The sequence below is a fragment of the Geotrypetes seraphini genome, chromosome 10 (assembly GCF_902459505.1).
Source record: "Geotrypetes seraphini chromosome 10, aGeoSer1.1, whole genome shotgun sequence".
Classification (NCBI taxonomy): domain Eukaryota; kingdom Metazoa; phylum Chordata; class Amphibia; order Gymnophiona; family Dermophiidae; genus Geotrypetes; species Geotrypetes seraphini.
The window spans coordinates 105,214,360-105,238,994 of record NC_047093.1 but is presented as its reverse complement, the minus strand read 5'-3'; the positions used below and the strand labels follow the sequence as shown (position 1 = coordinate 105,238,994).

At 40.2% G+C, this 24,635-nt stretch overlaps 1 protein-coding gene across 5 annotated transcripts in view; it reads left to right on the top strand.

Annotated features, from left to right (window-relative positions):
- The window catches only part of LOC117367981 (CDK5 regulatory subunit-associated protein 2-like), a 372,935-nt gene that overhangs the window by 270,859 nt on the left and 77,441 nt on the right, over positions 1–24,635 (top strand). For all 5 annotated transcript variants that reach the window (XM_033961149.1, XM_033961147.1, XM_033961146.1 and 2 more), the window contains 2 exons: positions 10,783–11,024; positions 19,491–19,625. In XM_033961149.1, coding sequence (XP_033817040.1) covers positions 10,783–11,024; positions 19,491–19,625 — 377 coding nt within the window. The remainder of the gene's footprint in view (positions 1–10,782; positions 11,025–19,490; positions 19,626–24,635) is intronic.

Here is a 24,635-nt window from a genome sequence, read left to right as displayed (position 1 = left end):
GCTTCACATCTTCAATGCAGTTTTCGTTGGTTCTTTTTTGCCTTGCCTATATGTCCTGTCTAATTAGATTGTAAGCTCTTCTGAGCAAGGACCATCTATTGCGTGTTTGATTGTACAGCGCTATGTACGCTTTTCAGCGCTATAGAAGTGATAAATAGTATATTTGTAGTAGGATTTAGTACTAGTAGTAGGATATTGAAAGAAAGAACTGAAATCTAAGGATCAGAGATTTATAGGTGCAGCCAAGGACAGCAGTTTACAAGCAAGATCAAACAGCAAGCATAGAAAAAACTGGTACAACAGACATATATAGATTCTATGAGAAAAAGTTGGAAACATTAATTCATGTGCTCCAGTAATTAAAATTAGCAGTAGAAGCACAAACTATGGAGATAGGAAGAGAGAGAAATCAAAATAAATTATTTAAGAAAATCCAAAACTGTTTTATAGGGAATTGGAAGAGAGTTTAAGTACAGTGCAAATACCACCAATTGAAATGGAATCGAAACATTCTGGAGAAGCTTATACAAGGACTCTGTTGAGCAAAGTGGCTACCTTGTATATAGGAGAATCTGGAAAAGGCAAAGTTATGGACTGGCCAGTTGTATTAATAAAAGAGCTTGAAAATAGGTTAAAAGGAGCCCCAAACTAACCTAGATGAAGTAACCAACTTTTAGGTCAAACATTTAACCTCACTTCACCAAATTCTGACAAGAAAACTTTGTTTAAGGAAAGGAAAAGGTAAAAAACGGAATAAGCATAAACAACATCAATGCAGGTGCCATAAGGTGGTAAAAGGGGCCAAAAGAGACTATGAGGAAAAAATAACCAAGGAGGCAAAAAACTTCAAGCCGCTCTTTCTGTATATTAAGAGGAAACGACCCGCGAAGGAAGCGGTGAGACCATTGGATGACCATGGAATAAAGGGAGTGCTAAAGGAGGACAAAGCTATCGCCAACAAACTGAATACATTTTTTGCATCTGTATTTACCGAAGAGGATATACACAACATACTAGAACCCATCAGGCTATATGCTGGAAATGAAGATGGGAAACTGACAGGGTTTACGGTCAATCTAGAAGAGGTATTCAGGCAGATTGATAGGCTTAAAAGCAATAAATCCCCGGAACCGAATGGCATCCATCTGAGGGTCATTAAGGAACTGAAAGGGACTATAGCTGAACTGCTTCAACTAATAGCCAATCTGTCGATCAAATCGGGAAAGATTCCGGAAGACTGGAAAGTGGCGAATGTTACGCCGATCTTCAAAAAAGGTTCAAGGGGAGATCCAGGAAACTACAGACTGGTGAGTCTGACCTCGGTACCGGGAAAGATGGTAGAGGCGCTGATAAAGGACTGCATCATTGATCACCTTGACGGACACGATCTGATGAGGACCAGCCAGCACGGCTTCAGCAAAGGCAGATCCTGTTTGATGAACTTGCTGCACTTCTTCTAGGGAGTAAACAGGTAGATAGACAAGGGCGACCCGGTCGACATTGTATATCCGGATTTTCAGAAGGCGTTCGACAAGGTTCCGCATGAACGACTACTTCAGAAAATTGTGAGCCATGGAATCAAGGGTGAAATACTCATGTGGATTAAAAACTGGAGAATAGGAAACAGAGAGTGGGGGTAAATGGACAAAAATCTATAATACTATAACTCACAGCTGAAGGATAAAGAGACTTAATTATGACACATAACCAATAACCTAAAATCTCTTGTGCAAGTCAAGGATTAGTAAGCTTATATCAGAGGAAAAAGGGTCTCAGTAACCCAGCGAACCATCCACAAGAGATCAATTTTGTTCGCATGTGTGAGGGGTTCCATTGTCTATCACTGACCCAAAAAACCTCCTATTAACTCAATATTTATAACACAGAATTTATCTTTTTAAATAAATTTTTCTTATATCTTTTTTTCATGCAAAACCTTAATTCGATAATTGTAAAACAGCAGAGTGGGACTTATCTTTTTACCAGCGCCTGCCGGCATCAAAGTTTCACAGAATTAAATGATGGGGATTGACTGAACAGTCATTTCATTCTGTGAAATTTTGAAGCCGGCAGGCGCTGTTAAAAAGATAAGACCCACTCTGCTGTTTTGCAATTATCGAATTAAGGTTTTGCATGAAAAAAAAATATAAGAAAAATTTATTTAAAAAGATAAATTCTGTGTTATAAGCATTGAGTTAATAGGAGGATTTTTGAGTCAATGATAGACAATGGAACCTCTCACTCACGCGAATGAGATTTATCCCTTGTGGATGGTTTGCGGGGTTACTGAGACCCTTTTTCCTCTGATATAAGCTTATTAATCCTTGACTTACACAAGAGATTTTAGGTTATTGGTAAATGGACAATACTCAGACTGGAAGAGCGTCACCAGTGGGGTGCTGCAGGGCTCGGTGCTTAGACCTGTGCTCTTCAAAATCTTTATAAACGATCTGGACATTGGTACGACAAGTGAAGTGATTAAATTTGCGGACGATACGAAGTTATTCAGAGTAGTGAAGACACAGGAGGATTGCGAAGATCTGCAACGTGATATAATCAAGCTTGAGAAATGGACAGCGACATGGCAAATGAGGTTCAGCATGGATAACTGTAAGATGCATGTCGGTAATAAAAATCTCATACACAAATACAGGATGTCCGGGGCAGTACATGGAGAGACCTCCCAGGAAAGAGACTTGGGAGTTCTAATCGACAAGTCGATGATGCCATCCACGCAATATGCGACGGCGGCGAAAAGGGCGAACAGAATGCTAGGAATGATTAAGAAAGGGATCACGAACAGATCGAAGAAGGTTATCATGCCGCTGTACCTGGCCATGGTGCGCCCTCACCTGGAGTACTGCGTCCAGCACTGGTCACCGTACATGAAGAAGGACACGGTACTACTCAAAAGGGTCCAGAGAAGAGTAACTGAAATGGTTAAGGGGCTGGAGGAGTTGCCGTACAGTGAGAGATTGGAGAAACTGGGTCTCTTCTCCCTTGAAAAGAGGAGACTGAGAGGGGACATGATCGAAACATTCAAAATACTGAAGGGAATAGACTTAGTAGATAAAGACAGATTGTTCACCCTCTCCAAGGTAGGGAGAATGAGAGGGTGCACTCTAAAGTTAAAAGGGGATAAATTCTGTACAAACTAGTGCTGTCCGATTCACGATTCGAATTGATTCAAAACAAAAATAAATCGGCTTCCTGATTCGGCTGACCCTCGCCCCCTAAATCAGGAGCAGCAGTGCTGCTCTTGCTGACCAGCCGCTGCCGCACCTGCTTTAGAGGGCAAGGGGGGAGGGTCAGTCGGGAAGTGCTGCTGTCCGGTTTCCCCCCTGGCATCCGGTTTCCCCCGGCTTCCTTCCTGGCCTCCCCGCACCGTTTACCTTTGAGGAGCAGCCTGCAGACAAGATCGCAGTGCTAGCGATCTTTGCACTGCTTCAGAGCTGTTTCCTCTGCTGCAATCCTGCCTCTGATGTCATAGGAGTGGCGGGACTATGGCAGAGGAAACAGCTCCAAAGCAGTGCAAAGATCGCTAGCACCTGCAGGCTGCTCCTCAAAGGTAAACGGTGCGGGGAGGCCGGGGGGAAGCCGGACACCAGTGGAGGTCAGGGGGAACACGCAGGCTTTCCAGGGGGGGGGTGAGCAGTCTTTCGGGGTGGGACAGGCCTTCAGGAGGGACAGGCAGGCAGTCCTTCAGGGGTGGGATGCAGGCCTTTAAGGGGGTGGACAAGCCTTTAAGGGGGGGGGGACAAGCCTTTAAGGAGGGACAAGCCTTAAAGGGGGACAACCCTTCAAGGGGGGGACAGGCCTTCAGGGGGTACAGACCTTCAGGGGAGGGGGCCCTGGTGTAGAAGTACATGGAAGGAGGGAAGGGGGAGTTTAAAGAGACATGCATATGCCGGACTTTGGGGGGGAAAGAAATAATGGGTCTAAAAATAGAGGAGAGGGAGAGAGATGATGGACAATGGGATTTAGGGAGGGAAGGAACAGAAAGGGAAAGAAGTTGGACACAAGGGATGGTGTGGAGGGAGGATAGAGATTCTGGATAGGAGGGTAGTTGGTAAGAGAAAAGGAGAGATGGTGGACCCTGGGGTGGTGGGGAAGGAGGGAGAGATGTTGGATGAAAGGGTAGTTGAGAAAAGGTGAATCTGTGGATGGAGATGAAAAAAAGGAAAGATGCCAGACCTCCGGGAGAGGGAAGGGAAACGGGAGGACAGAGATGGCAGATGGATGGTTAGCACGGAGAAAGAAGAAAGAAGGAGACCCTGGCAAGCAAGTTATCAGAAGATAACCAGAGCCTGGGACCAACAAGATTTAAATATTGACCAGACAACAAAAGGTAGAAAAAATAATTTTATTTTTTGTTTTGTGATTACAATATGTGAGATTTGAAACGTGTATCCTGCCAGAGCTGGACCGCAAACATGAGCTAGGATTTAACAGAGAGAAGAAAAGTCCTTTTTGTTTCTTTATTTTGTTTACACCACAGCGCCAGTGTGGTTAGGAGAAGCCAAAGGGGTGACGAAGCTATAAAATTAACCCACCAGGATGTTTGAAAAAAAACATTCAATTGGGCAGGAAAATCGAATCGAAATACCAATTCAATAGGCTGAATCGAATCGAAATTTTTTTTCCTGAATCGGGCAGCACTAGTACAAACATAAGGAAGTTTTTCTTCACCCAGATAGTGGTAGAAAACTGGAACGCTTTTCCGGAGTCTGTTATAGGGGAAAACACCCTCCAGGGATTCAAGACAAAGTTGGACAAGTTCCTGCTAAACCAGAACGTACGCAGGTGAGGCTGGACTCATTTAGAGCACTGGTCTTTGACCAAAGGGCCGCCATGTGAGCGGACTGCTGGGCACGATGAACCACTGGTCTGACCAGCAATGGCAATTCTTATGTTCTTATTGCAAAAGTCAGTTGATCAGACAGCCACAGTGGCTAGTAACATGCAGAACACCATTTCTTCCAAAGGGAACATAAGAACAAGCTTCTAATTTTGCCCAGTCTCTAACCTTCCTTTCGTTTCAAAGGTTTTAGAAAAGATTGTTTTTTTCACAACATGCTGAATCCTCTTTCATGTTACATCCATCGCAATCTGGGTTCCAAAGATTTCATTCTACTGAAACAATCTTAGCATCTTTACTAAATGATTGTTACACGGCCTTTGATCAGGGTAAGACGGTATTATTAGTGTCTTTAGATCTCTCAGCAGTCTTTGACCTTGTTAGCCATTCTTTTCTAATAAATTGGTTGGAGGATTTTGGAATATCTGAAAAAGTATTGGAGTGGTTTAAATCATTTCTCAGAGAGAACTTTCAAAATGTCTTTTTCCTCTGGTTGCTTCTCGATTAGTAATCTTCCCTGTGGTGTGCCTCAAGGCTCTAAACTCGCCCTTATTGTTTAATATTTTTTTGAGTACTTTGGCTCTGAGAATTCAGGAACATCAAATTAAATATTATTTATATGCTGAAGACATATTACTGGTTTTCCCTCAACCAATTGCTAACCCAGATTTAGCGCCTCTACAATCATGTATCAATATGATTAGCAATTGGTTAACCAAAAATAAATTGATTTTGAATCCACAGAAAACAGTTGAGATGTGGGTCTCTAGTTCATCACAAACTCCAGGTTTATCATCTTTTTATGGGTATCCAACCCATAAAGCTTTACAATTATTTGAAATATTTAGGTGTCCACTTGGACCCTGCACTAACATTTCATTTACAGATTTCATCAGTTGTGAAATCTTGTTTTTTTCTCTTTGCGAAAGATTTGCTCTATTCGTACTTACATCAATACACCGAGTTGTGAGTCTCTCATTTATGCTCTAGTAACATCCAAATTAGAGCTTGCCCTGCTTCATTTCAGCCTTTTAAAGGGCTCAGGGCTCCAACGGCTTATCTTTGAAACTCAGCACAGTGAGGGGAAGGGAGGCCAATTCATCCCCCTCACTGCACCGATTCTCCACCTTCTGACCAGCGTCCTTTGGCGGTAAGCCCCACCCCCGTTTTCCCTGGAGCCTGCCCTGTTTCATTTCAGTCCTTTAAAGAGCCGGGGCTCCAGCAGTTCAACTTCTCACTTCAGCATAGTTAGACTCCATCTCTCTGCTTGATCCTGTTTGGTGGGAAGCCCCATCTCTTCTCCCCAGAGCTTACAGTTCTTTCCTCTTCAGCCCTTAGGGGCTCCTGCTGCAGCATGCAGTCACCTCTTCAACACATTGAGGGGAAGGAAGCCAGTCATCCCCCTCACTGCACTGAGACTCCGTCTCTCTGACATCCATCTCCCGGCTCCTTCTCTCTATTTCTTCCCCAGAGCTCATAGTGCTTTCCCCTTCAGCCCTATAAAGGGCAGCCAAGCAAGTGAATATCTCCCAAAGGCCATCTGCGTGGCCCAGGGAGGACCATCCCAAAAACTATGCTCAGACTTGACCATGTCACTCACAGTCAAGCCAATACACCATACCCCCTTCTAGCCATCACACTCATACTTCCCGTGATGGCATACCACATACCCACCATCACTGGCCAGGGCCGATATGGAGACCTAAGAAGCTGCTACTGCACAAAGCCCAAAATAATCAATACCCACAACCTCATAAAGATCAAAACTGACACATACACCCCCATTGCACACAAAGTCGCAGAAGCCCTAGTGAATGCCAGATCCATAAACGACAAAGATCTCGTTCTCACAGACACTATCACAGAGTACAGCTGGGACCTCCTACTAGTAATGGAAACATGGCTCAAATACAACGATGGAGCCACCTAGGGTGTGTAGCCCTCAAGGCTACCAAGCACTGGCATGCTCCCGTCCCAACAAGAGAGGGGGAGGGTTGGCAGTGATCGCCAAGTCCAAGTTAAACCCACGCCAAATACACTCCATAACACTACCATACCTAGAATGCCTCATTTTCTCAATAGGCCACGACAAAAAAATCATGATCATACTAGTCTACAGAGCACCCTCCTTTCCTATGTCTGCGCTCGATGAACTGCTAACCATTATAAGCAACCTGTCCATAAACCATAAACAAATTATAGTCCTAAGAGACCTCAACTTCACGGACTACCCAGAAGTCACAAGCGCCCCACGAGATTTCATCAAAACACTATCAGATCTGGGACTCACTCAACAAGTCACCTCTCCCACTCACTTATCTGGAAACACACTGGACCTAATCTTTTTCCCAGACGGTCCACAAATTGATCAGAAAACATCCTCACCGACAAACATCATGGTCCCCTGGACAGACCACCATATAATCACATTCGGCCTGCACACCAGAGTTAGAGGCAGCAGATCGAATAAATTCCCAGGAAACAATTACATTCGACCCAAAGTTAGTAAACCCAACCACATTTTTCCACGACATCTCCAAACTACAACTAAGCACAAACTCCCTAGAAGAGAAGGCACTGACCTGGCATTCAGACATCAAAACACTCTATGAGAACCTAGCAAAAGTCAAGATGACCAAACCTAACTTATGACCATTCTCTTCACCCTGGTTTACAGAAGACCTGAAAGTACAAAAAGGAGAGTCAGAAAAGCAGAAAATACTTGGTGCAAAACTCTCAGTGACGAGGACAAATCCTTCTGGAAAAACGTGCTGCAAAACTACAAACTAGCCACCCATGAAGCAAAGAAATCACATTTCACCACTTTACTATTCAAGGTCCCAAGCAGATTGAAGGCCATCTTCTCAATAGCGAAAAACCTATTCTCCTCATCCCAAGGTCCAGTGCATTCCCAGCAAACAAACCTAGACTGTGAATCCCTCTCTACCTTCTTCCACGACAAAATATCAAAGATATGCACAAATCTGGACTCAGAGGCCAAAGCACTCCCATACATCCCAGAGACCACCAAAGTTGACCATCCACTCAAGATGGAAACCTTGAACAGTTTCAAATTGATCTCCCACAATGACCTCAAAACCATAATCAACTCCGTACACCCTGCAACCTCGATCCTGGATCCATGTTCCTCCACTACACTCCTGGACAGAAACAAGGTATTCCTGGAATCCATCCTACCCCTAATAAACGAGTCCCTTATGACAGGCGTAGTTCCCAGAGCTGGAAATCTGCCATAGTAAAACCACTCCTGAAAAAACCAACCATGGACCCAGACAACCCAATCAGCTTCAGACCTGTCTCAAATCTCCCATTCATCTCAAAAATATTTGGAAAAGACAGTACTCATGCAATTGCAAGACTTCATGGAGACAAACATCACCCTCTCCAACTTCCACTCGGGCCTCAGGAAACACCTCAGCACAGAAACAGTGCTTTTGGACATCCTAGATGACTGCTGGAAAATCCTAGACGACGGAAATGATGCATTGCTGGTACTATTAGACCTCAGTGCCGCCTTTGACACCATCAACCACTCTCTCCTCTTGTCCAGGCTAAAGTCCATCGGAATCCGTGACAATACACTTCAATGGTTCTCTTCATTCCTCACCGACAGATCGCAGAAAGTTCTACTAGGAAAATCCTTATCTGAACTCAAACCACTCCACTATGGAGTGCCTCAGGGAGCCTTACTATCACCTCTCCTCTTCAACCGCTGTGTCAAACTAATACTGGACATAGCGGGAAAACCTGAATCAGAATCCACTCTTTTGCTGACGACCTACAACTCTATCTTCCCTAGGCCGTCACCGAGACACACACATCTATAACTTCCAATCTTGTTTAACTGACATAAAGACCTTGATAACCGAAAACAAGTTACAGTTAGATGAATCCAAGTCAGAACTTATCTGGATCCACAAAGACCTATGCGTATACTCCCATCCGTCCTTTTCCTGGGACACAAACACCCTTACACCCAAAGACAACATCCGCAGCCTAGGAGTAACTCTTGACTCTTAACTTATCAATGACTGATCACATAGCCAAACTAGTATCATCCTCCTTCTACTATCTCCACCAACTAAAAACCATACATGCATACTTCTCTGAACCCGAATTTGCCCAACTACTCTACTCTTTTGTACTATCCTGCATAGACTATTGTAACACTCTACTAGTGGGCCTGCCTACCAAAACTCTCTCCCGCCTCCAAAGGGTGCAAAACGCTGCAATCCGCCTTTTGAAAAACCTAGTCATCCGAGACCATGTTACTCCTGCATTAGCTTCCATGCACTGGTTGCCCATTCAAAAACACTGCACCTTCAAGGTCCTGGTCCTTGCTGTCAAAACCTTCCATGAAACGATTCCATACTACATGAAAACTAAACTACAAATCTACTTCCCAAAGCGACCACTGAGGTCCCAAGGAGAAAAACGGCTGCTCCCTCAAAACTGAAACAGCCTGCAAACGCTCCTACTCACATTTCATACCCAGACTTTGGCACACCATCCCCCCATCTAATAGATCACTAGATGGACACTGGAACTTCAGGAAGGCCGTGAAAACCTTCCTCTTTACAAACCCAGCGCCTTAAAGTCATTCACTCAGAAATGCCACTCAGTCAACGCACCTATGCCACCTAATCTCACCAGATGCTACTTAGTGCATATGTTTTATTGTTATGTCTATATTGTAAATTATGTCATCTCTGTCCTGTCTTGATTATATTGTGGATGTACTTTGTAACCCGTTCTGGACTCCTTTGGGAGGACGGGTTAAATAATTGAATAAATAAATATATAAAATTATTGTAACATTGTTTATATTGGATTACCATCAGTATCTCTTAAGAAACTTCAAACTGTTCAAAATACTGTTATCAGAGTTCTTGTTAATGCGCGGAGATATGATCACGTTTCTCCTTTTTTAAAGGAGTACCATTGGCTCCCGTTAAATTTTGCCTTATGCATAAGGCCTTAACCCTTGCATATAAAGCATTACAATCAAGTTAACCAGATTACTTAGGAAAATTATTAGTTTCTTATAAGCCTTCTCGTAGCCTATGCTCATTGACTGCTCATTAATTGACTGTGCCTGCCATTCATTTGGTATGCTTGACTCTGATGCAAATGTCTGCTTTTTTTGCAGCAGTTCCTCACTTGTGGAATTCTCTTCCAGTTACGATTCGTTCAGAAAAATGTAAAATTTAGATCAATGCTTAAGGCGCATTTTTTTTTTGTTTAGTATTTCTATGAGAATGTTTTATAAATTATGATCCTGTTTTCTGGCAACTATTTAAACAAAATTTAAACAATTTTTTTTTCCTTGAGATTTGATTATTTAGATTTAATTAAGTTTTTATATTTTACTTTTCTTCTGTTCTTTCTTTATTGTTCTTCTTTTGTTTTCCTAATTTTTATGGCATTCTTTTAATTTCTTGTTTTTCATATTTTGTACACCATGCTGTTGGCAAATCGAAGTGCGATTAAAACTTTTAATAATCATAAACATAAGCATTTGCATACCGGGACAGACCAATGGTCCATCAAGCTCAGTATCCTGTATCCAGCAATGACCAAAACAGGTCACAAGTACCTGGCAAGATCCCAAAAGAGAGACAAACAGGCCCACACTGTTCTCACATCTGAGTGATGTGAGAACAGTGCGAATGCTGCCCAATGTGTACAGCTATTAGAAATTTTAGCAGTGTCCTAGGCAGCTTTGGTATGAACTGTGGAGAAGGAGGAAGAGTTGAAAAGCTGTGATTGACATCTTCTGCAGTATGCTTGTGAGCACAGATGGATTACCCTATGGTTCAGCATACTGTCCCTATCTACTGGAAAAGATGATATCAAAGTAAGAATCTAATCTCTCTTTTTGTATTTCATTTTACTTGCAAAAGATAATGACGATGGTGCTTCTCAGTGCAGCAGCAGTTCTACTGTTAGCATATCCTATGCCCCAGCTCTTCTGGTTCCTGGCCTTCATATGTGGGCAGATAAAAATGGACGCCATATTCTTGGTTTGATTGAAGATTATGATGCTCTATGCAAGCAAATCTCAGAAGGGCAAAAGCTGGTACATAACATAGAGGTTTCTATAGAAGATGTCCAGAATATAAAGTCCCAAGGATCTAGAATCAAGGTAAATAATAATAAAACTCTTAAATTAGGGGTTGGACATGCCTGGTTAGGCAAGTTTTCAGGATTCATACAATGAATATATGTGAGAGAGATTTGTATACAGTGAAGGCTATTCATTAAAATTTCTCTCATGCATATTCATTTTGGATATCCTGAAAACCTGTCTGGTTATCTAAACTTTACTGGTTGAGTGTATTCAGAGAGAATCTTTGGCTTAGAGTATTGTAGTTCATTGGTCTTCCAAGGAACCATCTTGTCTGTACTACAACCTGTTCAGATTTCAACTGTGCATCTTAGCTTGTCTTCTGTTATGGTAATACTCATGCTACTTTGGCTCATTTTCTGCTTCCACATACAATTCAAGATTTCATGTGTATTTTTCTGCAGCTCCTCATTACCATTCTACTTTTATCTCCCCCCTATACCCCTCCTTTTGATTTCTGTTCAATAGACAAGTTGCTTTTAGCTGTGACCTATATTACTAACTTCCCAACTTTTCATCTTGTTGCACTGTGTGACTGGAAAACCTTTCCTTAACTGTTTTCTTATACTTTTCTGGCCTTACTCAAATCTTGCCAAAATGCAATAAAAACAGCTTTAAAAAAGTAAATTTAAATCCTGGCTTTCCCTGGTAGCCTTGCTGATTTTAACCATGTTTACTGTAATAAATGTTTCTAAAGCCTTATACAGTGATGTGAAATTTTCCTTATTTTTGCATGTCACACTGAATAGCTTCTGATCTTTACAAAATGAAATACTGTATTATCTAAATGGAACATGAGGAAAAATATAACTGTTTTATAAAAGGGGCTTTGTGCCTGAAGAATTTTGTTTAAAATCCTCATGCGTATGACTGTTTTGAACTATGATGTTCCAGAGTTATGGAGCTTCATGAGAACCATATTCCCTGAATGGAACTGTTTTGTTTTTCAACTTACAAGAAAAGCATAATAAAGAACCTTTGTTTGAGATATTTTTGGGTGCAGAACTCTTTATTGCCTCATAATTCCAATCTGGCCACTCCACAGCTTCCGCACGGCCAAGTGCTTGGTGGTGGCTTAGGCAAGCCTAGACTTTCGCCTATTCCTTGGTTGTTCATGGTGTATGTTTGGTTTCCTATTATGGGGAAACCAAAAGGCACATCCACTCAAGTGGAGAAGGCTTCATCTAAAGCACGGCAGATGATGGGATGTATCAAGAGAAGCTTCGTCAACAGGAAGCCTGAAGTCATGATGCCATTGTACAGAGCCATGGTGAGACCTCATCTGGAATACTGTGTGCAATTTTGGAGGCCACATTACCGTAAAGATGTGCTCAGAATTGAATCAGTTCAGCGGATGGCCACCAGGATGTTCTCGGGGCTTAAGGGTCTCCCGTACGAAGAAAGACTGAGCAAATTGCAGCTCTACACTCTCGAAGAGCATAGGGAGAGGGGAGACATGATTGAGACATTTAAGTACATCACGGGACGGGTCGAGGTGGAAGATGATATCTTTCTTCTGAAGGGACCCTCGACCACAAGAGATCATCTGCTCAAACTCAGGGGAGGGAAGTTTCGTGGAGACGCCAGGAAGTACTTCTTCACAGAGAGAGTGATTGAGCATTGGAACAAGCTTCCAGTGCAGGTGATCGAGGCACACAGCATCCCAGACTTCAAGAATAAATGGGATACCTATGTGGGATCCCTACGAGGGTCATGCCAAGGGATAGGGTCACTAGGGTATAGACTTGAAAGAGCGGGTCAGTAGAGTGGCAGTATAATTACAATTATACTTAAGGGGGTCAATAGACTTAAAAGGGAGGGTCAATGGTGTGGGCAGACTTGATGGGCTGTAGCCCTTATCTGCCGTCATCTTTCTATGTTTCTATCCAAGGCAGCTCCCATTAAACAAAGGATGGTTTCACTGCTCCAACAAACAACTTGACGGCTTTCGTGCATTGACCAGATCCCTGACTGTTATTTCTTCTGCCCCACTGGACCTTATGAGTTCTAGCAACAGCGTAGATAAGGTATTGCTTAGCCCTGAACTATGCACCACTCCCCTTCAGCATGGAGTGAAATCCATGAAAGTAGAGCAATGACCTATTTCAAAGGCAGATGACCAGGATTTGGAGCCACAACAGGGGAGCCTTCCATTAGTGGTTTCTACCCCCAGAGAAGGAGCTGTTCCAAAGAGGGTAATGCACCGGCCTCTTGTGGGTCAACATCTGAGGTACTCCCTTTTTAGATGGGAATACAAAAACCTCCCTCTGGATTTTTGAAGGAATTGGAGACCTGCGATGATAAACATGGAAATACTCTGCTAGTCTTTACATGAGTTAAACTCTTCTGTTAGGTTCTTTTTGGTTAAAGAACATGAGGAAGTTACAGTTTTGTCTCAAACTGTTGTGGAACAATCTCAAGAGCTACAAGAACTGACAACTAAAGTGTGTACTGTGGAAGGAAAATGTGAGAAGTTTAAACAGCTAAAGCAGGGGTGCCCAAATGGTTGATTGTGATCGACCAGTAGATTGCAAAGGCAATGCGAGTCAATCACATTGCCTTTGCAAAATTGTTCTTCAAGCCTCCCCAAGCCAGGCCAGGTGCATACAAGCGCCGGACCCACAAGCCTTCACCTCCGACATCAAAGAGGAAGTTCTGTGCCAACCAATTGCTGCCTGGCTGGCCTGGAACTTCCTCTTCGACGTCAGGGGAAGGCTTGTGGGCCTGGTGCTTGTACGCGCCAGACCTGGCTGGGGGAAGCAGGGAGAAATCGGCGAGGTGGCTTGGGGGGGGGGCAGGGAGAGAGAATAAATCAGGAAAGAGGAGAAATCAGCACGGTGGCTTGGGGGGGCCAGGGGGAGAGAGAAAGAAAGACAGGCAGGCAGGGGGAGAGAGAATGAAAGACAGAACTAAAGAGGGGGGTGGGGGAAAGAGAAAGAAAGAGAGACAGAAAGAAAAGGAGAGGGGCAGAAATAAACAAAGTATTGGATTTACAGAAGAAAGAAGTGCAACCAGAGACTCATGAAATCACCAGACAAAAATGTAGGAAAAATGATTTTAGTGATCAACATGTGTCCGTTTTAGTGATCAAAATGTGTCTATATTTTGCACTATGGCCCCCTTTTACTAAACCACAATTGTGTTTTTTAGCGCAGGGAGCCTATGAGCGTCAGAAGCTGTGAGGGGCATTCAGCACAGCTCCCTGTGCTAAAAACCGCTATCGCGGTTTAGTAAAAGGGCAAGGGGTATATTTGTCTATTTTTGTATAATTGTTACTGAGGTGTTTTTTGTATTTTTTTAAATTTTATTGTTTGTAGCTCGCAAGCCAAAAAAGTGTGGGCACCCCTGAACTAAAGTATCTCAAGCTATTGTTAAAGATCAAATTTTTGTTTATCAGAAACTGAAACATATAGAAAATCTGTCCAGACGTAGTAATTTAAGTTTTTTGAATTTCCCTAAGTCACCCTTAATGACTCCCATTGACATGGTTAAGAAATACTGAATGGAAATTTTAAAGATCCCTTCTGAATCTCTACCCCCCAATTGTGAGGACTTATTATTTAATCTTGAAAAATTCAGAAAGTGGTAATAGAAAACATCATGATCAAATGAATCTTGGCTTAACTAGTTTGTTTTTTTAGTCTTTTATAGAAGTAGTGACTTTGAGAACTACTTTGCTTTGACTTTTGCTCATGACTTTTGCTTTGGAGACAGACCACAACAATGTATTGCATCTTTACTTCAGACATATTATTATTATTTTTTTTATTTTTTTTATCATTTTTGAGAATTTTTCTTGATTTGTCTAAAAATACTCAAAAGACACCAGGATTTTCTGGCCATATGCCCCAGAGTTTTATCTCTTGGAGCAACTTTTGTTTTGAAATTTTCTTGTATTTGTGTTGTATTGTATATGTCAAAATCTTATTTGTTTTATGATCCAAAGCAGTTAAAAAATTTCTTGGAAGCTAATGAGGAGGTAAAAGCAAATTGGACACGATCTTGAATGAAGGGAATCTTCGGGATCCCAGTCAGCATGGATTCACCAAGGGTAGGTCCTGCCAATCCAATCTCATCAGCTTCTTTGACTGGGTAACAAGAAAGTTGGACTTGGGAGAGTCTTTGGACGTCGTGTACCTGGACTTCAGTAAAGCTTTTGACAGTGTCCCACACCGCAGGCTGCTAAGCAAGATGGAATCGATGGGGTTAGGAGAGACACTAACTGCATGGGTCAATGATTGGCAGAGTGGCAGACTTCAGAGGGTGGTGGTTAATAGTACCCTCTCTAAAACATCGGAGGTGACCAGTGGAGTGCCGCCGGGCTCGGTCCTGGGTCCACTCCTTTTCAACATATTCATAGGGGATCTGACTCAAGGGCTTCAAGGTAAAATAACAGTATTCGCCGATGACGCCAAACTATGTAATATAGTAAGTGAATGCAGTTTACAGAATTATATGACGCAGGACCTGCTTACATTGGAAAGTTGGTCCTCAACCTGGCAGCTAGGCTTCAATGCTAAGAAATGTAAGGTCATGCACCTCGGAAGCGAAAATCCATGCAGGACGTACTTCTTGAACAGAGAAACTTTAACTAGGACTTCAGCAGAACGAGATTTAGGAGTAATCATCAGTGCAGACATGAAAACTGCCAATCAAGTGGAGAAGGCTTCATCTAAGGCAAGGCAGATATTGGGTTGTACCAATAGAAGTTTCGTCAGCCGAAAGCCTGAAGTCATAATGCCGTTTTACAGGGCCATGGTGAGACCTCATCTTGAGTACTGTGTGCAATTCTGGAGGCCACATTACAGTAAAGATGTGCGCAGAATTGAATCGGTTCAGCGGACGGCCACCAGGGTGATCTCGGGGCTCAAGGGTCTCTCGTACAAAGAGAGACTGAACAAATTGCAGCTCTACACTATTGAGGAACGTAGGGAGAGGGGAGACATGATCGAAACATTTAAGTACCTCACGGGACGTGTCGAAGTGGAAGATGATATTTTCTTTCCCAAGGGACCCTCGGCCACAAGAGGGCACCCACTCAAACTCAGGGGCGGAAAATTTCATGGCGACACCAGAAAGTATTTCTTCACAGAGAGAGTGGTTGATCATTGGAACAAGCTTCCAGTGCAGGTGATCGAGGCAGACAGCGTGCCAGACTTTAAGAATAAATGGGATACCCATGTGGGATCCCTACGAGGGTCAAGATAAGGAAATTGGGTCATTAGGGCATAGACAGGGGGTGGGTAAGCAGAGTGGGCAGACTTGATGGGCTGTAGCCCTTTTCTGCCGTCATCTTCTATGTTTCTATGTTATTAGTTCAGATGCAGACTTCATTCAGAGAGTTGTTCGCTGTATAGGTAGGCTGGAAAGTTAGTTACATAAGAACATAAGAAGTTGCCTCTGCTGGGGCAGACCAGAGATCCTTCTTGCCCAGCGGTCCGCACCCGCGGCGGCCCATCGGGCCTAATTGCCTGAACAGTGCCCCTGACTAACTTTGTAACTGCCTCTAATCCTCTAACCCTATAACCTACCTCTACTCCTATCTATACCCCTCAATCCCTTTGTCCTCCAGGTACCTATCCAAACCTTCTTTGAATCCCTGTAGCGTGCTCCTGTTAATCACATCTTCCGGCAGCGCATTCCATGTATCCACCACCCTCTGGGTGAAAAAGAACTTCTTGGCATTTGTTCTAAACCTTCCCCCTTTCAATTTCTCTGAGTGTTCCCTTGTACTTGTGGTTTCCCATAATTTGAAAAATCTGTCCCTGTCTACTCTTTCTATGCCCTTCATGATCTTGAAGGTTTCTATCATGTCTCCTCTAAGTCTCCGCTTTTCCAGGGAGAAAAGCCCCAGCTTCTTCAGTCTGTCAGTATATGAGAGGTCTTCCATACCCTTTATTAGCTTAGTTGCTCTTCTCTGGACTCTCTTGAGTATTGCCATGTCCTTCTTGAGGTACGGCGACCAGTACTGGACGCAGTACTCCAGGTGCGGGCGCACCATTGCACGATACAGTGGCAGGATGACTTCCTTCGTCCTGGACGTGATACCCTTCTTAATGATGCCCAACATTTTGTTTGCTTTCCTTGAGGCTGTGGTGCACTGCGCCGACGTCTTCAATGATGTGTCTACCATCATTCCCAGGTCTCTTTCAAAGTTACTCACCCCTAGCGGTGATCCCCCCATTTTATAAGTGAACATCGGGTTCTTTTTCCCTATACGAATGACCTTGCATTTCCCTATGTTGAAGCTCATTTGCCACTTTTTGGCCCACTCTTACAGCGCTGTCAGATCTTTTTGGAGATCTTTGCAGTCTTCCATGTTTTCAACCCTGCTGTATAGTTTGGTGTCATCTGCAAATTTAATAACCTCAGATTTTGTTCCTGCCTCCAGGTCGTTAATAAATATATTGAACAGGAGCGGTCCCAGCACCGACCCCTGGGGAACTCCGCTCGTGACCCATTGCCAGTCCGAGTAATGGCCCTTTACTCCAACCCTCTGTTTCCTGCCCGCCAGGCAGTTTTTGATCCATCGGTGGACCTCCCCTTGCACCCCATGGTTCCATAGCTTTCTTAGCAGTCTTTCGTGTGGTATCTTGTCGAAGGCTTTTTGGAAGTCAAGGTAAATGATGTCTATAGATTCCCCTTTATCCACCTGGCTGTTTACCCCCTCAAAGAAATATAATAAATTTGTGAGGCATGACCTGCCCTTGCAGAAGCCATGCTGGCTCGGCTTTAGCTGCCCATTGTTTTCGATGTGTTCCCAGATGCTGTCTTTAATCAGCGCTTCCATCATCTTTCCCGGGACCGAGGTCAAGCTCACCGGTCTGTAGTTTCCTGGGTCTCCCCTTGAGCCTTTCTTGAAGATGGGCATGACATTTGCTATTTTCCAGTGTTCCGGAATCTCTCCAGTTTTTAAGGATAGGTTGCATATTTGTTGAAGTGGCTCAGCTATTTCATTTCTTAGTTCCTTGAGTACCCTTGGGTGGATGCCGTCTGGACCCGGCGATTTGTCGTTCTTTAGCCTGTCTATCTGCCTGAGGACATCCACCTTGTTCACCTCTAGTTGGACCAGATTACCATCCTGAACTCCTTTTACAGTCTCTTCCGGTTCCGGAATGTTGGCTGTGTAAGAGTTAAGAGTATACTGTGTTATGTTACTATTTTTTTTTTTTTTTTTTTTTTCTTATATCATGGATCCTCTATTTTCCTAATTATTGTGAGCAAAATTGTAGATTTTTTTTCCTTACCTCTTCCATTTTACAATGCTGCGCTAGTGGCTGCCACACAGCAAAAGCCTCAAAGCCCTTTAAATCCCCATGGGGCAATTACTGCAACAGCAACCGCTAGCACAACTTTGTAAAAAAGGGGGGGGGGGATAATTATGCAATGATGGGAAATGTGGATTTACTTATTTGTGAATCATGAATATATTTTTCTGAAGTGATGTAATTTCAAAAATACTAATTAAAAAATGTATATGTATTCCAGCCAGGCAGGATGGTTATCATTAATCTTTAGTCTTATCTGGACAATCGGAGTAAAGTGGCTGGCTAGCTTACACATACTGAAAATCAGAACTGACTGGCAAAGAATTTAACCCCTGTTTGAAATCTCCTTTTTGGTTAAATTTTGTATGGCTTGTTACTTGCCTTGAAAAATTTAACTGGTCAGCCAGGGTGAAAATTCATACAGCAAGGTTTATCCAGCCAACTCCCGACATTAGTTGGGCAAACCTTTTGAACATCAACTGTTGTACCTGTGGCAACTTTCAAAGCTAAAGTGCACTTCTATGTCCCTTTAAACTAAAGTATAAGGCATAGATTAAATTACAGTTTTTGGTGGAATTCACTGTGTCATATGAATAAGATGGAAAGAATGTTAGCGTTGCAGAAAGGAAATTTTAATAAATTTCAGGATGTTTGGAGACCATTAATAGAATATTGTAATAAATAAATAATCATTTTTCCCAAGCTGATATAATTGGGAGGGTTGGGAGGGAGGGATTTATTTTTATTTTTAATTGTGAAATTACTAAGAATAGATACTCAAGTGATATTGTATAAGTTTAACTGTTAATATTTGTTGCACTTGTTGTTAAATGAAAAAATGAATAAAGAATATTAAACTAAAGTACAAGGCTATACCCATTGACTTTTCACTTATGTAGACATTTGAAAAACTTCAACTCTTTATGTTCAAATGATAATTACAGTAGTAGTAGAAATAAATATGAATTCCATAGTACTTTCAGCACAAACCAGTTGTGTTTGGCCATATATAACCTTGCAAATTTATTGATAAAGCTATCTGATCCTGACCCAAAAAAACAACAGTTTCATTTGGTTGGCTTTATTCGTGACATACATCATTATGGAAAAAAAAACTCATCTGCAAGCTTTATGTACTTCTTTCTCTACCTTTTCCCTCAAAGCCTAAATCTGGCCCTTAAGGCAAATTATGATTTTTTTTTTTCCTTTATTTTAGAGTGGAGTTCAAGGATCATCAACTAGTTTTTCTGCCAGTGTTATCCGAGTGCAGCAGATACTGGAGAAGGCCAATCATTTGTTGAAACTTCTTTGGCGCGTTTCCTTACCCAAGAGTACCTCTTGTTTCAGCCAGGTAGGTGAGAGTAATAGATGCCTTTTGGGGCTGATTCTACAAACAGATGGTGGTAAGTGTCCTACTGCTATCTAGCAGCCAATCGGGACATACGTTTTTCTTTTTTTTTCTTTTTTTTAAAAATTCTTTATTCATTTTTAAACTTTCAACAAGTGTACAATATATGTAATACATAGATTTACTAACAACACTTGATAACTTTATCAAGATATTAACAAATGTATATATATCTAAACCCTTCTCCCTCCCCTCCCTTTCCATACAATTTACTTAATTGAATCAATCTTTTTCATAGTTCTTTTTATCTTTTTTCTTTCATTTATACAATTCCTCCCCTTTCCCTTCCATTCATAAATAATGTTAAGAAAATGGTGTTTATTCATTACAAAACAATGTCAATGGCTCCCATATTTCATTAAACCTTTTATAATTTCCATTTTGTATTGCTATTGAACGTTCCATTTTGTATAGGTGACAAAGTGAATTCCACCAGAAATTAAAATTAAGTCTGGTGTAATCTTTCCAATTGGTAGTAATATGTTGTATGGCAACTCCTGTCATAATCAATAAAAGTTTGTTGTTACTTGTCGATATCTGACTCTTTTTCCTCATAGACATGCCAAATATCACAGTATCATAAGTTAATGCTACAGGATTTTCTAATAAAGAATTTATTTGATCCCAGATCGAATTCCAAAAGGCTAATATATAGGGATAGAAAAATAAAAGATGATCCAAAGTCCCTACATCAAGCTTACAATGCCAGCACCTATTAGACAATTAACTATTTAATTTTTGTAATCTAACAGGGGTCCAAAATGCTCTGTACAAAAGAAAAAACCAAGTTTGTCTCATAGATGCTGACAGTGTACATCTTATTCTCCAAGACCAAATTTGTGGCCATTGAGATGCTGAAATTTGATGCCTAATCTCAATGCTCCAAATATCCCTAAGACCATTTTTAGGTTTTTTATTAACCAATTCACTAATAACTTTATACCACTGTGCGGCCTGGTGACCCAGAAAATCTGCCTGGAAGCATAAAAATTCCATGCTATATTGAGAATTTAGATTTTTCCATTCGGGGAACCCTGCCTGAATGGCCTGCTTCAATTGCAACCATTTGTAAAATTGTGATTTATTCAGTCCAAATTTATTTTGCAATTGTGTAAACTCAAGCATATTTCCATTTGAAATAACATCATTTAAAGTTCGTATTCCTGCATTTAACCAATGCCTCCAGACAATCTTAGATCCGCCAATTTGAATCTTGGAGTTTAGCCATATAGATTGATTTGTTGATTTATTAATAGGAATTTCAGTTAAATTACTTACATATCTCAGAGTTTTCCATGTATCTAGTAAAAGTTTATTTTCTTTATACAATCTGGGCATCTTGATACTGAGAATGTGACAAAGATGTAAAGGAGACATGAGTCGCCATTCCAAATATAACCAATCTGGAGTGTATTCAATGAGATCTGGGAGGACCCAATACATACCTTGACGTAAAATATAGGCCTGATGATACCTATAGAAATTTGGGAAATTTACCCCACCCTCCTTAATTGATTTCTGTAAAGATACCAAAGCAATTCTAGGTGTTTTGCCAAGCCAAATAAACTTAATAATTATTGAATTCAATTTTTTATAAAAAGAGTTTTGAAAAAATACCGGAATCATACACATTTGATAGCAAACCACAGGCAATATCATCATTTTTATAGTTTGAACTCTCCCCCACCAAGATATATTTAACGGATTCCATTGTTCACATAATTCCGAAACCTTTATTAATAAAATTTTTTCATTTTCTTTTACTGTATGTTCTATTGAATTTTAAATCCAAATTCCTAAATATTTTAATCCATCCTCTTTCCAAACAAAAGGAAATGCATCAAACATAGATTTTATGCAATGTACATTCAGCGAAAGAATTTCAGATTTATTCCAATTGATTTTATATCCTGAAAACAATCCAAACCTTTCAATCAATTCTAACAAACATGATATAGTTGAACCTGGATTGCGCAAGTATAATAAAATATCATCTGCATAAGCAGATAATTTGTATTCCCATTCTTTCAGGGTAATACCCTGTATCCCCTTTGTCTGATTAATAGCTATCAATAAGGGTTCTAAAACAATATCAAACAGCAAAGGAGATAATGGACATCCTTGTCTAACTCCTCTATGTAGTTTAAAACTTTCAGATAAATTGTTATTAATGTATAATCTTGCCATAGGGGAGCTATACAAAGTTTTACTCATTTGAACAAAACCAGGACCTATACCAAACCAATCCAAAGCCTGATACATGAATGTCCATTCTACCCTATCAAAAGCTTTTTCTGCATCTAATGAAAGAGCAAAAGCTGGTTCATTCATCGTTTTAGTTAAATTTAAAGTATGAAACATCAGTCTTGTATTGTTAGAAGAATGTTTGTTAGCAACGAAACCCGTTTGATGTACATCAATTATGTAAGGGAGAGCCTTTGCCAATCTTAATGCCAGAGCCTTAGCCAATAATTTTCCATCAACATTAATCAATGATATTGGCCTGTAATTTGAAACCATAGTGGGATCTTTATTTGGCTTTGGCAAAACAATCACCACGGATTCTGCCATAGTACTTTTAATACAACCTTTATTAAGTTGAAACTGATATAAATTTAGTAAATAGGGTAATAAAGAATTTTGAAATGTTTTATAGAATTCCACAGTAAAACCATCCCCACCTGGAGCGGATCCAACTCTAAGAGACTTCAATGCTGTTTCTAATTCTTTTAATGATATAGGTTCTTCTAAACTTCTTTTTATATGATCAGGAAGTTTTGGACCCTCAAGAAGATTTAAAAATTCCATACCTTTTTGAACTTTATCAACAGAAGACTCAGAAGAATACAACTCTTTGTAAAAAGCCAAAAATTGCTTTAAAATATTACTAGTTTGACTATGCATATTTCCTTTTTCATCTTTTATTGCAATTATTTTTATTCTTCTCTTTTTTACTTTAAGATAATTTGCAAGTAAACTTCCTGCCTTATTAGATTTTCCATAATACAAGGTTTGCGAAGAAAACAAATCTTTCCTTGCCATTTTTGAAGAAATTTCATTATATTTACCCTTAGCCTTTAATAAAGCTTGCAAATTTTTGTGATTCCATTTATCTATTAATTTGGACTCCAGCAGTTTAATTTCTTTTTCCAAATCTGAAAATTGTTTAATAAGTTGTTTTTTAATATATGCAGAATAAGAAATAATATTACCTCTTATAGTAGCTTTAAATGCATCCCATAAAATTTCCGCATTAATATCTGCTGAAGTATTTATTTGGAAAAATTCCAAAATTTTTAACTTAATTTCTTCAAGAAAAGTTGAATCCGAAACCAATGCATTATCAAACCTCCATAATGATCTATTATATTCATTGTTATCTAGTGTAAGTGTAATCCACACTCCTCCATGATCAGACAAAATAATTGGATCAATGGAAGCTTGCGTCACTTGTTGCACTATGGAATTTGATACCAATATGTAATCAATTCTTGAAAAAGATTTATGAACTGGTGAGCAAAAAGAGAATTCCTGATCATTAAAATGAAGAATACGCCATATATCTTTCAAATTACAATTTTTCACCAAATTATCTAACCCTAATGATTTTATATTTTTGCTTGGTTTTTTATCCAAAAAAGGATCCATAACAGCATTAAAATCTCCAGCTACTATTAAATTAGAAGCCGCCAGTGGGAGTATTAATTTTTGTATATTAGTAAAAAAATCATTTTGATTCGAATTCGGGGCATAGATATTTAGTAAAGTCAAAGTATTATTTCCCATTCTCATTTCCACTTTTATGCATCTCCCTAAAGGATCAAAATCTATCATTTTAAATGAAGCTAAACATTTTTTGTTCACTAATATAGCCACTCCAGCCTTTTTCCCCACTGCAGAAGCGAAATAACAGTGTTTCACCCAATTATCCTCTAGCTTCCTGGATTCAACCACTGACAAATGTGTCTCTTGAATATAGTATACATCACCCTGTTGCCTTTTTAAAAATGCTAACATTTTTTTCCTCTTTACTGGGTGATTAAGGCCATTGACATTGAGTGAAAAGATTTTAATCTCCATCCTTCCAAATAATCTTTACATATACTCTTCCATTTATTTTATAGAAACAAAATACTGAAATAAGTTGAAATGAAGAAACACCATTTTCATTCATATCCCATCCTACTACATCCTTACCCCTATTATCAAATCCCCTTAAACCCCCTCCCAACCCTCCCTCTCCCACCTTTGATAATGACTGATAAAACCTGGAACCGCACATATAGGACCAAGCAAAGCGAAAAGAAAGCTCTATACAGACCTCAAATATAACACAATATTGTATGTAATAATCATATATACTTTCACATATAGTAAATGTAATGTTCTGGAAATATTGAAAATAAAAATTAAATAAAGATCTAGCCCTCTTAGTATAAATGGCAATAGAGAATCTCAAACTTTATATATCTCCTAAAAGAGTTAGGCTTGTAAGATACTTAAAATATAAAGTAATTATTAATAATATATTATCCTTTTTTTTTATTATTAATATTTTCTTAAAGGAGGAATACTAAACCCAAACTTAGAGTTATTTGAAAACCTCCTATAACAAAAAATCATTTTTCAAGACTCTGTACCATAACCTTCAATGGCTTATATTATTCTGTGGCTTAAATCTGACAATATACTCTCTAATCATTTATATTTTATTTTCATAAATTATAGTAAACTAATAGATATCAATAATATACCAATAATATCTATTCAAAAATAAGTAAAAGTAAAGGAAAAATAGCTACAACTTTGACAGTTTTCATTTGAGTAAAAGATATTAAAGGCATTCTAAAGAAATAAACTGCCATCTCCTTCAGAGTTCCAATTCACAGTTATCATTCAAAAATAAAAACCTATCCAAACTTTCAATTAGGATATTTTCAATATATCAAGATG